This window comes from Pongo abelii, chromosome 7 (genome assembly GCF_028885655.2).
Source record: "Pongo abelii isolate AG06213 chromosome 7, NHGRI_mPonAbe1-v2.0_pri, whole genome shotgun sequence".
Taxonomy (NCBI): Eukaryota; Metazoa; Chordata; class Mammalia; order Primates; family Hominidae; genus Pongo; species Pongo abelii.
The window spans coordinates 60,874,050-60,890,035 of NC_071992.2; the positions used below are offsets into that span (position 1 = coordinate 60,874,050).

Genomic DNA, 15,986 nt, shown 5'->3' on the forward strand with positions numbered 1-15,986 from the left:
TAGATCCCATAGAACTGGGAACTCTTTACTCTTTGAACAAAACTTTTATTTAGCCACAAATAAACGAAGACCAGTGATTTAGCCTGCACACACACACACACGAAAACACTGGTTAGGCTGGGGCAGGGGTTGGAGGAAGAGATCTAAAACATTAAAATGTTATTGGGAAAGACCACTAATTAAAATCAGAATAATTACTGCTTTAAAGTATTTAAGAATAGAGCACAATGAACCCAGAGAAGAACTAGATACGATTCAGAGTAGAGCTCACAGAGCAGAAGGTATCTGAGCTGAGACTGATAGAATAACACTACTAAGGACATTTGCTGTTATTTATTATCTCTTAACTGCAGTGCGGTTTTTCCACTCTTCACATCAACCGTGGAAAATAATAATTATTCTTCTCTTGTGAAATTAAGGAAGTGGCAAGTGGTCTAAGAAGATAAATTAACATACCAATACCAAACAGCTCAAGTTCCGTGACTCAGGACTGCCCGTGTCTCCCCAAGAGGTTCTGTAGCATGCAAAACAGGTGGAGAGAGCCCTTCCAAGAAATGACAGTGAGATGTGAAAGGTCTCAGTGTGTCTCTGAGAACAACAGAAACCAGTAAGTAGACCAGGCGGAAAAAGCCAAGGAATGGGCAAGGATTTCTCCTTAAGAGAGCAAGAAGAATAAACAGAGCAGGACTGAGAGAAGCCAAGGGAAATGGGCAGAATACCATGCATTTAGCGAGAAAAAATAACTTTTACTTTAGAACAGAAAAGAGGGAAAGAATGGTAGTGGTCTAGGTAAACCTAGAAGAAAAGGAAAGGGCAGCAGGGAAAAAATAAACAAGGTGTATTAGTCAGGGTTCTCCAGAGGGACAGAACCAATAGGATACACGTATATGTAAAAGGGAGTTTACTAGAGAGAATTGGCTCACACAATTACAAGGCAAAGTCTCACAATAGGTTGTCTGCCAGCTGGGGAAAGTGACAAGCTAGTAGTGGCTCAGTCCAAGTCCAGAAGCCTCAAAACCAGGGAAGTCCACAGTGCAGTCTTCAGTCTGAGGCTGAGGGCCTGAGATCCCCGGGGAAGCTGCTGGTGCAAGTCCCAGAGTCCAAAGGCAGAAGAACCTGGAGTCTAATGTCCAAGGGCAGAAGGAACAGAAGCAAGCATCCTGCATGGGAAGAAGAAAAAAGGACAGCCAGAAGCCTCAGCTAGCAAGTTTATCCCAGCTTCCTCCACTTGCTTTGTTCTAGCTGCTCTGACATGTGATTGGCTGGTGCCCACCCACCTTGAGGGTGGGTCGTCCTTCCCAGTCCACCAACACAAAAGTCAGTCTTCTCTGGCAACACCCTCACGAACACACTCAGAAACAATACTCTAGGCAGTTCTCAGTCCAATCAAGTTGACACCTAATATTTACCATCATACAAGATTTATAAGCTAAGTATGTCGATGATGATAAATAAGTGCTGTGGAGAAAAACAGCAGAGAGGAGAAAAGAAATGTGGAGGAGAGTTTACAAGTTTTAGAATAATTCATACTTATAGGCCACTGTTTTTCACAAAAAACAAGAGGCTCATCTTTTGCAGGCACTGAAGGGTTTGAGATGTTGTGAGGGTGAACTTGAAAATAACAGGCAAATATCAGAGTTAATGAGGGGAAAAGGAAAAGATGGGTGGGCATCATGGTGGTCCAGCAAAGGAGGAAAACCCAAGCATGAATGTGGACTGGCGACGTCGGGGAGGGCAGAGCCTCCAACAACACAGGGCAGTCTGAGAGCCAGAGTCAAGACATGGAGAGAATGGATCCAGGTTCTGTGTTTGGAACAGTGTGTGTGGAAGAAGGATAAGAGGGCTCAGGAGCACAGGTGCAGTGAGTGTGCCTCTGCAGGGATACACTTTTGATATGTTCTATTATTGCTCAAAAATATGCAATGCACCTCTCTGGGGCAGGATTATACTATATCTTACCCATTGATATCAGCATAGCCAGGTGACTTGCTATTGCCAATGAAACCTGAGCAGAAGTGACAGGTGTCACTTGTAAGCAGAAATTATAAGAACCATGATGTAGCTCAACACCATCTCTTTTTCCTCTGCCAGCATTCCAGGTAGGAGCAACTCCACCAACCAAGGGCCCAGAATGAGAATTATGTTGAGAAGGGTCACAGCCTACCCATGATCAATATGTAGCTGAAGTGAGCAAACAAACTTTTCTGGTTGTATGTGTCTGAGACTTGGGAGTCATTTGTAACCACAGCATAATCCAATCTAAACTGGCTAATAGAGCTTGAATATTTTAAGTTGGAAGGGAAATAAGTAAAGCCAGAAGTGACCTAATTTGTTGTAAGTGTAACAGGGGCTGATGATTACAGGCTTGGTTGCAGGCTAGAGAAGTATAGGGGTGAAAAAGACAGATGAACTGGACATTTTCATGGGCAAGGAATGTATAATTTTATAGTGTTAAATAAAATGGTGAATGTAAGATTATCGAGCCCAAGTTCCTGAATACAATGTGTGTTAAATAAACAAAAGCCTTCCTCAAACAGAATTCCCCAAAGCATTTCCAGGTTATGCCCTGTCCAGCCATAGATATGCCCAGTCCAGTCATAGATACTGTTTATAGATTCTGAACTAGGAATCAGGAGCCCTGGAGTAACAGGCCCCAACAAAATCAGAGTCGAATTGTGAATCCAAAAGCTTAACAAATATCCACCTTCATTGTCTTCCAACTGTATCTCTTACTTCCCTCTCCCTAGTTCATTGCATCCCAGTCATATTGATCTCTTGGCTGTTCTTGAACACAACAAGCAGAGGTGAACATGGTTTTTAGCTGCTGAAAGTTACACTTGTGGCTAGAGACCAGACTAACCCTTTTTCCTTCTTTTAGAGGTTATGATGAGGATTGTCAGAGGAGAAAGGATTTAATTTTTTCATTAAACTAACAATATGTTTTGAGCATGTATTATGTTCTGGGGCATGGAGCTTATTACATTCATGGTGCAGGGGAACAGGAGAAATTAATGAGACACATAAATTACATGTATAAATGAAGATAAGTGCTATGGAGAAAAATAAAGGAGAAAATATTATAATGAGGCCCGGGTATTGCATTATGTAATATCCTATATAGTCTGCTATAGTCTGAATAGTCTGCTATTATTTAGTTTTCTCATTGAATAAAATGTTATGAACATCTCTCCAGGATGAAACAAAAACATTCTGCATGGCTATAGTGAAAGATCCTCAGAAGGGAATCATCTAGTCATTCCAGAGGCTTGTTAGATATGACCAACCCATCCACTGCATCTCAGTCATAACTACTCTAAACAACACCTACCAAAGGGGAAAAGGGCTTACTGGAATCCAGCCATCAGTACATCCTTGAAGCAGCTGAAGACTCATTTCACTTTTACCCTAATTTGGCTATCGTGACAACACCCAGCCCAATATTCCAAAGCTAGGTTCTTAACACCGTAATGGGGACCAGTGCTTCCTAGCAGGTACCGAAGGGTTTCAAAGACTGCAGATACAAATGATACTCACTGCTATATCTGCAGTGCAGAAAGCTGAGAGCAAAAGTGATGAGATATCAAGGCTGCCTCTATGTTATGAATGCTTCCTTTAAAAAACTGGCACCTAGTGTAGGCTATATGCAGACTGTCCAGATCAATTGTGGCAGACCTCAAAATAACAATCATACATACTGTTTATTGAGAGCATTTTGGGTCACCTTTTCAAAGTGATTTATTTTTGTCTACTGCTAAGTAACTGTCTTAGAAGCTGAACTCACAGGGTATGGCAGGGTCAGCCTCACCCTCAGGAAATCCTTCAGACCAGGCATGTCTAAGCCATCAGGCCCCAGCATAGACAGAAAAACACATCTCCCCACAGCATTTGGCTGTGATCCAGAATATCTGGTGACAGAACAAAGGTGAGAAGACTGAAAGGAATTTATTAGAGCAAGCAAATAACAGTCTGAAATTTGGGCTTCTCTGTGAGGCTACCTCTGTCTATTTATATCTCTGAACATAGTATGTAGAGGAGTTGATATAGTAGTTGGATGGTGGCCCCCCAGAAATATATACACATGCCCCAGAACCTGTGACTGTGACTTTATTTGGAAAAAAGCATTTTTGCAGATGTAATTAAGTGAAGGACTTCAGGATGAGATCATCCTGGATTATTCAGTTGGACCTTAAATCCAAGGACAAGTGTTCTTAAAGAGACACACAGAAGGGAAACAGAGAAGGCCATGTGAAGGTAGAGATTGGAGTCATGCAGTCACAAGCCAAGGAACATCTGGAGCCACCAGAAGATGGAAAAGGCAAGGAAAGTATCTTCCCTAGATGCTTCTTAGGAAATGTGGTTCTGCTGACACCCTGATGAGAGACTTCTGGTCCCTAGAACTTCAAGAAAATAATCTTGTGTTGTTTTAAGGCACTCAGTTTGTGGTAATTCCTTACAATAGTCCTAGGAAACTAATACACTTGATGACTCTTTAGCTTGACCTTTGATGCCTACCACCAAGACAAGAAGCCCAGGTAGCAGCAGCACTGCCAATTCTAAATGCCTCTCCAATTGTCATGGCCTCTGTTTCAGATGCACTGCCTGCCATATTTAAATTAAGGGATCTCTTGCACCTCCATCCACCCAACAATCACCCAGGTTGGAGCAAACTACATAATCATTAAAGAGATTCTCCTTCTTCATGGACTATTCAGCCAATCAGCCTCCAACCTTCCATTCCAATGGATGCCCACACTTTGTAAAAAGCCATTCAAAACTGCCCATGCAATTACCAGATGCCCTTCTGGTACACCCCTCCAGACACCTTGGCTCTTTTACCTGCTCAGACTACATAGAAATGGCTACAGTGAATCAGTAAATTGCTGTTTTCCTCTTACAGAATAGGCATTTCTCTGAAAGATATCATTTCCTCCTCTACCTTTTTTCAGGACTCTGCTGCTCTTGACACCTTTCAAAGCCAAGCACAATGCCTGGCACATAGGAAACACCCAATAAATGCTTGCCAAGTGAATAACTAGAGGCCGGGCAGCTTAGGAACATGCACAAGGGTAACCTAGAACCCACAAAAACATCAGAGAATGCTCTAAACACTTTCTCACAGGCACTGCTACCACTGGCTTCCTAATACATTTCACCACTCTTCTTAGCTTGACCCTATTTTTGATGCCTGTCACCTAGTGATGGTGGAAACCTATTCTGGCCTCCCCACAGTGGACACATTGAGCTTGCTTCAGGCAAACTCTTCCTGCCAAAGGAAGAGGAGTTTACCAGGTGAACAAGCAAAACTTCAAGCACAACTTCTACCTTCTGGCTAGCATTCTGCCCCTGCTTCTTTTCTGTTTTGGCCTCCCTGGTTCCATGCATTAGGTTCAGACACCTAGAAGTCTTGTCTCTTAGTGTTTGAATCAGCTTCTCTACTTAATGTTAGGCTCACAAGCTCTCATGCTGTGTTTTGGGAGTGTGATAGTAAGAAATATATACTTGGTCTTTGTCTTTGGTTTCTGACACAGAGCTTTAAAATAATAATAATAATCATAATATTTAAGAGACATGGTCTCACCAGTGGCATGATCATAGTTCACTACAGCCTTGAACTCCTGGGCCCAAGTGATCCTCCTGCCTCAGTATCCTGAGTAGCTAAAATGGCAGGTGCTTGCCACCATGCTGACTCCTGACAGAGTTCTTAAACCCTTGGAATTCCCTCAGTGACAGGGGTAATAGGAGCATCTTTTGTTACTCATAGTAAGCACCTTTCAACCATATCTGAGTTTATGCTAACAACGTGACTCTTGGAGTATAAGGACTCCTTGTTCTAGAAACCAATGAAATGATTAGAGAGTTGGAACTTTCTGCCCCACCCCTCAACATCCTGGGAGGAGAGTGGGGCTGGAGATTGAGTTAATCAGCAATGGCTAATTGTTTAATCAATCATGCCTATGTAATGAAACCTTCATAAAACACCTAAATTATGGGGCCCAGAATGCCTCTGGATTGGTAAACACAGCCAGGGACTGGGAGTGTGGTGCACCTAGAGAGGGCATGGAAGCTCCATGTACCCCTATTCCTTACACTATGCATCTTTTCCATTTGGCTGTTTCTGAGTCATATCCTTTAAAACAAATTGGTAATATTAGGTAAAGTGACTTCCTGTGTTCTGTGAATTGTTCTAGCAAATTATCAAACATGAAGAGGGAGTCCTGTGAACCCCAGTTTGCAACCAATCAGTCAGAAGTATGGGAGGCCTGGGACTTGGGATTGGTTTCTGAAATGAGGGCAGTCTTGTGGGACTGAGCCCTTAACCTGCAGGGTTCATGCTTACTCCAGGTAAATGGTTAGAATGGAACTGAATTCTTGGACACTCAGCTGGAGTCCAGAGAGTTCAGGGAGCGAGGATCTGGGCTATGGCATCATACAGATCAAATATGGAAACCTCAGCTACATTACTTTTAAACTGTATGACATTGAGCAAGTCCCCTCAGATTCTCAGTTTCTTCACTTGCCAAGCAGAAAAAAGATAAGAACTAGGCAGGCTTGTTGGGAGATTTAGGAATAATGTGAAGATTTGCAAACTGGCAGGGTAGTTGGAACACAATAAAATTTCAAAATGTATCAGCTTTTGTTATCATTGGACTATATTCATATTTGGCCTCCAAATTCATAGCATTTAATCCAGAAAGGAGTTCTTGCTGAACCCTAGGCAGCCTTGCTCACTCTTTCAGACCTGTAGAGGTGAACAGAACACTCCCAGTATTCCCAGAGATTTCTACAATTCCATCTCACTGAACTGGGGATGGAAATAACAAAAACCATTAGAAAATAATAGTTTGAAAAAATTAACTTTCTTAGTGTTTAATTTTATCTCTTGCAAATGTAACTTTCTAGTTTTACACAATATAAGCAGATGTAACTGAAAATTTCTTACGAGAATACATCAGTCACACAATGTTGTGATGTATTAAATATCACTGAATTGTACACTTTAAAATGGTGAATTTTACCTCAATTTAAAAAATTGTTTAAATGCAGTTGATACAAGAGTTAAGAAGAAATTACTTAGGCAGATAGAGTACGGAAGTCCTTGGTAACATTTTCCTTTTAATGAAAGGCAACCCCAAATTATTTTCCTTTCTAACAAAGAGCAGCCTGTAAAATCAAGCTGCAGATGATGCTGCCAGTTTATACAAATCATGTTCAAGATGGCTGCTCCATCTTCCCTTCTCTTTGTCAGCCAGGTGTACAGTAAGGAGCAGACAAGATGGTGCCACCAATGGGAGAGTTCATTTGCATAATAAGATTAGGGTGGGGAAGCCAGCTCCCCCATGTCACACCTGTTTGAGCCAATCTGTGAGCCCTGTGTAAATTAGACACCACCTCCTCAAGCCTGTCTATAAAATCCAGCCTATCTGCCACAGGCAAATCTTTTCCTCAGAAGTCCCCCCTCTCTCACTAGAGAGAGAGCTGTTTTCCTTTCTCTTTATTTCTCTTTCTTTTGCCTATTAAACCTCCACTCCTAAACTTCTCGTGTGTGTCCATGTACTAAATTTTCTTGGCGTGAGATAAAGAACCCCGGGTATTTACCCCACACAATGTAGCTGCTGCACAGTGACTGATGTTGCCTTCAGAAATAGAATGTTGTCCTGGGGTTCATTTTAAGAAGTTTCTTGAGATTCTGATTCTCTAGGTCAAGGTACAGCATGGTCATCCCTGCCTTGTAAAAACTCCCTTAGAGATTCACATGAGCCAGAGTTGAGAACCAATGATTCACAATTTAAAATTTCACAAAATTGGGCAAAGGATATGAATACAGTAGAAACTGCACACACACACACACAAAGACATGTTATCTGGCTAAGATGGTTGGATTCTGGGGGCATTCTTTTCTCTATCATTTCTGTTATTTGAGTTATGATAAAGTTTGTGTTTTCTTCTTGTTGTTGTTTTGGGTTTTTCTTTTTTTTTTTTTCGGAGACAAGATCTCACTCTCATTTCCCAGGCTGCAGTGCAGTGGTGCGATCCTGGCTCACAGCAGCCTCAACCTCCTTGGCTCAGGTAATTCTCTCATCTCAGCCTCCTGAATAGCTGGGACTACAGCCACACACCACCATGCCTGGCTTTTTTTTTTTTTCCTAATTTTTAGTAGAGATGAGGTTTTACCATGTGTCCCAGGCTGGGCTCATGAATCCAGGGCAGATTACTCATGGGCTCAAGAAATCCACTCACCTCAGCCTCCCAAAGTGCTGGGATTATAGGTGTGAGCCACCATGCCCAGTCTACGATAAAGTTTGAGCAATGCATTTAACTATGTAAATTACACTTTTCTGTAAACCATGGTCACTATAGCACCACCTGGATTCTCCTCATCCAGGAGACAGTGAGACAAGCTGGGGCAACATAGCAAGACCCTATCTCTACATTGAACCTCTTCCATTCAAAAGGGTCCCAACACCAAAAGCAATTTCAACAAAAGCAAGATTTGATAAATGGGACCTAATTAAACTAAAGAGCTTCTGCACAGCAAAATAAACTATCAACAGAGTAAACAGACAACCTACAGAACGGGAGAAAATATCTGCAAACTATGCATCCAACAAAGGTCTAATATCCAGAATTTATGATGAGCTCAAACAAATCAATAGGCAAATAACATGAATACTTTTCAACAGAAGACATTCAAGTGGATAATGAGCATATGAAAAAATGCTCAACATTACTAATCATTAGAGAAATGCAATCAAACTACAATAAGATACAATCTCACACCCATCACGATGGTTATTATTATTATTATTTTATTATCATTATTTTTAGACAGCATCTCTGTCACCCAGGCTGGAGTGCAGTGGTGCTATCTCAGCTCACTGCAACCTCCATCTCCCAGGTTCAAGTAATTCTCATCCCTCAGTCTCCTAAGTTGCTAGGACTACAGGTGTGTGCCACCATACCTGGCTAATTTTTGTATTTTTAGTAGAGATGGGGTTTTGCCACATTGGCAGGCTGGTCTCCTACTACTGAACTCAAGTGATCTGCCCACCTTGACCTCCCAAAGTGCTGAGATAACAGGCATGAGCCACCATGCCCAGCAGCAATGGCTATTACTAAAAAGCCAAAAAACCACAGATGCTGGTACAGCTACACAGAAAAGGGAATGCTTATACATTGTTGGTGGGAAGTTAAATTAGTTCAGCCACTGTGGAAAGCAGTTTGGTGATTTCTCAAAGAACTTAAATCAGAATTACCATCTGACCCAGCAATCTCATTATTGGGTATATACCCAAAGGAATATAGATCATTCTACCATAAAAACATATGCACACCTATGTTCATTGCAGCACTATTCACAATAGCAAAAATACGGAATCAACCTAAATGTCCATCAGTGATAGGCTGTATAAAGCTAATGTGGTACATATATACCATGGAATACTATGCAACCATAAAAATAATGAGGTATGTTCTTTGTAGCAACATGGATCAACATGGACGCAGCTGGAGGCCATTATCCTAAGCAAACTAACACAGACAGGAACAGAAAACCAAATACCCCATGTTCTCACTTATAAGTGGAAGTTAAACATTGAGTACATATGAATACAAAGAGAGTAAAAACAGACAACAGATCCTACTTGAGGGTGGAGGGTGAGAGGAGGGTGAAAATTGAAAAACTAATTGGGTACTATGCTCATTACCTGGGTGATGAAATAATTTGTACACCAACCACCTCTCCATTGCAACACACAATTTACCTATTTAACAAACCTGCATGTGTACCCCTCAACCTAAAATAAAAGTTTAAAAAATAAAATAAAATGCTGTGGAACTTAAAAAAAAGGAAACAGTCCCCAAACACAGCTCAGCATCCCTTTGTGTCCTGATGGGAGGTAGACAGTGGAGATATTAGCTTTCCCGAATGACTGAGGCTCTTCAATAAAGCAGAGTACTGTGAGATTTGAAGGAGAGAGGCTATAGAGGAGCAGCCAGGTTGCAGCAGACAATGATCCAATGCTTGGTTGTCTCCAATTTTCCCTCTGACCTCCTCCCCTTGCACCACCCACCACCCACACCACTTCCCCTACCAACCCATCTTCCTCCCCACCTCCAAGTCTGCTTATCTGACATATGAATGTAGACTGGGCAGTACTTCATTTCTGAAGGTGTTTGCTGCTTCCAGGAAGATTTCACCTAAGGTGAAATCATTGTGGAAGTCAGTGTGGTGATTCCTCAGGGATCTAGAACTAGAAATACCATTTGACCCAGCCATCCCGTTACTGGGTATATACCCAAAGGACTATAAATCATGCTGCTATAAAGACACATGCACACGTATGTTTATTGCAGCACTATTCACAATAGCAAAGACTTGGAACCAACCCAAATGTCCAACAATGATAGACTGGATTAAGAAAATGTGGCACATATACACCATGGAATACTATGCAGCTATAAAAAATGATGAGTTCATGTCCTTTGTAGGGACATGGATGAAACTGGAAACCATCATTCTCAGCAAACTATCACAAGGACAAGAAACCAAACACCACATGTTCTCACTCATAGGTGGGAATTGAACAATGAGAACACATGGACACAGGAAGGGGAACATCACACTCTGGGGACTGTTGTGGGGTGGGTGGAGGAGGGAGGGATAGCATTAGGAGATATACCTAATGCTAAATGACAAGTTAATGATTGCGGCACACCAACATGGCACGTGTATACATATGTAACAAACCTGCACATTGTGCACATGTACCCTAAAACTTAAAGTATAATAATAATAAAACAAAATCATGCTAGGTTTTCAAGCAAAGGACAAAAAACCTCATTAAGAAGTGGGCAAAGAACATGAACAGACACTTCAAAAAAGACATTGCTGCAGTGAACAAGCATATGAAAAAATTTTCAACATCACTAATCATTACAGAAGTGCAAATCAGAACCACAATGAGATATCATCTCACACCGGTCAAAAGAGGTGGGGAGAAAGGGAATCAGGTGGCAGAAAGAAGGAGAAGTATTAAAGCTACATCTGTGAGCCAGACAGGAAAAAAAAAAAAACTCTGAATTTTAATAAAAGGAAAAGTGTTCTTACTAGGTTATTTAATAGGGTAGGAGAAGGAACCTCTTCTCTGGCTATTTGGAGTTTTCCCAGTTTGCCATTATATAAAAGAAGATGCTTCTGGATTTGTTTGTATTTCTTTTAGGGATATAATCACTATTTGTTATTATCCTCCTCTATATTTCATTTCTCCCACCTCCTTTGATTGTAAACTCTGACTTTTCAGATCAGCTCAAACACCATCTGGCTGAGTTGTTACCACATAAGTACCTGTTGAATTACTAAGTGATGAGTTGAAGTGGAAAATGTGAGAAAAGTAGAATGTTCTCCTTTTTTTTGTTGTTGTTGAATGTCCTCATTTTATTATAGAAGATTTGATGAAGCTTTTCTTGTGGTTCCCAGGAAAATACATTCTTCTTTTCTGAAGCTCCCACCTCTCTCACAGCTGATGTCCCAGCTTATAAGATTAGAAACTGAGTTGAGGTGTGTCTCCTACCAGGCTGTGAGATCCTACTGGCCCCTTCAAGCCATGTTAACAATGCAAGTTTAGGAGGCTAGAATATTGAGGTCTAGTCCCAGGTGCATATAGTAGTATTTACTATACTGTGTATTCAGGTTTCATCTGAATGCCTTTTTTGGAAGATAATAAAAGACCACAGGGAATTTTTAATTATTTTAATTTAGCTTTTTAGTATATGGAATTTATTCCATTCCAGTTTTGAAAAGACTCTAGTGTCAGTATTGCCATCTTCCCCCACACCAATGACCTATTTCCACTCTGTCACTCATACATTACCAAAGATTATTATGCAGAATAAACATGACCTAGTTGCAAGGTCCATAGGCATAGAACAGATATGGCAAAAAGTATTAGTTAAACTGAGAGCTTTTACATAAAAATAATCAAATTGGTATGTCACTGGGAATAAGAATTTCTTTTTTAATGTCAAAAAAGTGAGTAGACTCACATGACAATAGTTGTGCATTTAGTTACCCATTGAGAAAAAAATTAGTGATATTATTTTTTCCCTTTTTTTTTTGAGACAGGGTCTTGCTGTGTCATCCAGGGTGGAGTGTAGTGGCATGATCTCGGCTCACTGCAGCCTTGACCTCCCAGGCTCAGGCAATCCTCCCACCTCAACTTCCCCAGTAGCTGGGATTACAGGCCTGTGCCAACACTCCCAGCTAATTTTTTGTATTTTTTATAGAGACAGGGTTTTGCCATGTTGCCCAGGCTGGACTCAAACTCCTGGGCTCAAGCAATCTTCCTGCCTCAGCATTTCAAAGTGCAGGAATTCCAAGTGTGAGTCACCACACCAGGTGGATAATTTATTTTTAATTTAATGAATTTATTTAAAATTTAGTAAAGATTTTGAAACTCATTTTGTTTTCTTCAGCATAAGAAGTATTTATATATATCTTAAAATATAATTCTTCACATATGTTCACAATGTGTCTGACAGGCAAGGAAGGCAAGGCCATTTATAGAGAAATTCTCTAAGAACACAAATAACTTTGTAGGTGACAAGGGCCATGGGAGATTTTTAGGTGGAGTGGAATGATGAGATTGAATTTTTGAAAAGCTAACCTTGACAACTATAGGGAGAACCAATTGCAGTTGGGAGCCCAGCAACCAGAGGTCAGCCGAGGGAAGCAGAGGGGAATGTCAGCTGAACTAGGATGTAGAGATGCCTCTGTGGTGACTTGGAGACCAACAGAGATGACAATTAGGGAGAGAGAAAATTCAAAGTGTTCTTAGGGGATGTTCTAAAGGAGAAACCATAATAAGAAATAAGAAATATTAGAGAAGGAGACATCGAAATAGAAACAATTGGAGGGTAGAAATGGGGTTGAAATGGAGGACAAGTAATATGAATTTAGTTTAATACCTACTAAGGCAGAAGTGCCTGAACTACATCCAGTAGGTAGCTGGATGCCACAGTCTAAAACTAAGGAGATCTGGGTTAGAGGTTTAGAAGATAATAAAATATAGTAGTTACAACAACAGCTTCAGAGTCAAATAGACAATGAGTTCAATCAAAGCTCTGCCATGGGATTAAGCAACACTTGGGACCTTACTGAGCATACACTTTTTAATTTTAAAATGAAGATGGTAATTCTCAGAAGAGTATTTGGTATGGATTGGGCAAGAAAAGGCAGGTACAGCAGTTAGCAAAGTTCCTGGCAAAAGTACTACAGTAAATGCTCAGTAAATGTTAGATGTCATTACTACTACATAGGTTATTGAGTCATGAATAGAGTAGGAATTGAAGCCAGGATGAAAGCTGATAACCTGAAGTACATGAGAAAGGAAAATCAATGACAGAGCCCTGGGGGTGCCAACCAAGGAGCGGCAGGCAGAGCTGGAGCAGCCAAAACAGACTAAGAACACACAGAGACAGGGGGAAAGAGAATCAGGATTGGTTTGTAACCTGGAAGCCAATGAAAGAAATAGTTGCAACAAGTAGGAGGACAGTCGGAATCATATTGAGCAGATAAGCAGCAGAAAATTAACCATTAGGTCTGTCAATGAGGATGTCTTTGTTGACCTGAACAAACAGCAATTTGAAGAAAGACAGGGTAGAGGCAATGAAGAGAGACAACCTTCAGCTTTCCTAGTGGCCTGAAAGCTTAATTATTAAAAATAGCCATATAATTCTAATAGAGTGAATATAATCTAGCTACAAACCAGGAGGAGACTAATTACTAGTATTATCACAGCTGAAGTTGATCTCTTCAGGAACCTTCCCCTCACTGTGTGATCATACTAGCATTTCTCCCTTCTTAAAAAAGAAAAAAATAATAATAACCGAAAAAAATCTCTTGACTTTACAACCTAGAGCTCTACTTCTTTCTCCATTCTACTTCTGCTCCATTTCTCTCTTTACCTTCACAGCAACTTTCTTCCAATTCTTGGTCTAAATTCCCCATATCCATTTTTTTATAAACTCTCTTACACCTACTCCAAAATGCTTTCTCCCTGGCATTTCACCAAAACTCTTGTCAGAGTCACCAGTGACCTCAACATGGCAAAATCCAAGGGTCAATTCTCAGTTCTCATCTTAGTTATATCAACTTTTGATACAGCTTATCACCCTTTTTCTTTAAATATTTGATTCATTTAGTTTCCAAAAGCACATTCTCTTGACTTTCCTCTTTTTTCATCAGCCACTCTCTGAGTCTTCTTTCCTTGTTCCTTCTTTTTTTACCATCTTGACCTTTTAATATTGAGGAGACCTAAGCTCAGTCCCTAGACTTCTCCAATATATATTTTTAAATCTACACTCCTCACTCAACAATCTAATCCAGTCTTGTGACTTAAAAAATATATATATGCTGGTAACTCCTAAATTTGTATTTAAGCCTACAACTTTCCAGAAACTCCAAACTACTATATCCTTCTTCATTTTAACATTTTTATTTGAAACGCTTTTTTTTTAAACTGTGCATTTAAAAATAAATATCAACAAAAGCAATGCATCATCTCTTTTAATTTTTATATTAGGCTAGGGGGTACATGTGAAGGTTTGTTACATGGATAAACACGTGTCATGCGGGTTTGTTGTACATGTCATAACATCAACCATGTACTAAGCCCAGTATCCAATAGTTATCTTTTTTGCTCCTCTCCCTCCTACCACCTCCCTTTCAAGTAAATCCAAGTGCCTGTTGTTTCCTTCTTTGTGTTCATAAGTTCTTACCATTTAGCTCCCTCTTATAAGTGAGAACATGTAGTATTTAGTTTTCTGTTCATGTGTTAGTTTCCTAAAGATGATAGCCCTAGCTCCATCCATATTCCTGCAAGAGACACAATCTCGTTCTTTTTTATGGTTGCATAACATTCCATGGTGTGTATATGCCACATTTTTTTCTGTAGTCTGTCATTGATGGGCATTTAAGTTGATTACCTGTCTTTGCTATTGTGAATAGTGCTGCATTGAAAATTCCCATGCATATGTCTTTATGGTAGAATGTTTTATATTTCTCTGGGTGTATACCCAGTAATCGGATTGCTGGGTCGAATGGTAATTCTGCTTTTAGGTCTCTGAGGAATCACCATACTGCTTTCCACAATGGTTGAACTAATTTACTCTCTCAACAACAGTGTGTAAGCATTCCCTTTTCTCTGCAACCTAACCAGCAACTGTTGTTTTTTTTACTTTTTAGTAATAACCATTCTGACTGGTGTGGGATGGTATCTCATTATGGTTTTGATTTGCATTTCTCTAATGATTAGTGATACTGAGCTTTTTTCACATGTTCATTGGGCACATGTATATCTTCTTTTCTCAGCAAACTATCACAAGGACAAAAAACCAAACACCACATATTCTCACTCATGGGTGGGAATTGAACAATGAGAACACATGGACACAGGAAGGGGAACATCACACTCCGGGGACTGTTGTGGGGTGGGGGGAGGGGGGAGGGATAGCATTAGGAGATATACCTAATGCTAAATGATGAGATAATGGGTGCAGCACACCAACATGGCACATGTATACATATGTAACAAACCTGCACATTGTGCACATGTATCCTAAAACAAATTATAATTTAAAAAAAAGAAAGAAAAGTGTCTGTTCATGTCCTCTGCCCACTTTTTAAGGGGGTTGCTTGTTTTTCTCTTATAAATGTCAGTTCCTTATAGATGCTGGATATTAGACCTTTGTTGAATACATAGTTTGCAAATATTTTCTCCCATTCTGTAGGTTATCTGCTTACTCTGTTGATAGTTTCTTTTGCTGTCCTGTGCATAAGCCTTAAGTTTAATTAGATCTCATTTGTAAATTATTACTTTTGTTGTGTTTGCTTTTGGTTTCTTTGTCATGAAATCTTTGCCCATTTCTAGGTCCCGGATGGTATCTCCTAGGTTGCCTTCCAGGGTTTTATAGTTTTGGGTTTTATATTT

At 40.3% G+C, this 15,986-nt stretch overlaps 1 protein-coding gene across 3 annotated transcripts in view; it reads left to right on the plus strand.

Annotated features, from left to right (window-relative positions):
- LOC129060988 (uncharacterized) overlaps positions 1-15,986 on the plus strand; it is a 72,530-nt gene that overhangs the window by 2,274 nt on the left and 54,270 nt on the right. For 2 of the 3 annotated variants that reach the window (XM_063726641.1, XM_063726642.1), the window contains exon 2: positions 756-836. The exons of the other annotated variant lie outside the window; for it this stretch is intronic. In XM_063726641.1, the coding sequence (XP_063582711.1) occupies positions 756-836 (81 nt within the window). The remainder of the gene's footprint in view (positions 1-755; positions 837-15,986) is intronic. 3 annotated transcript variants of the gene reach the window in all.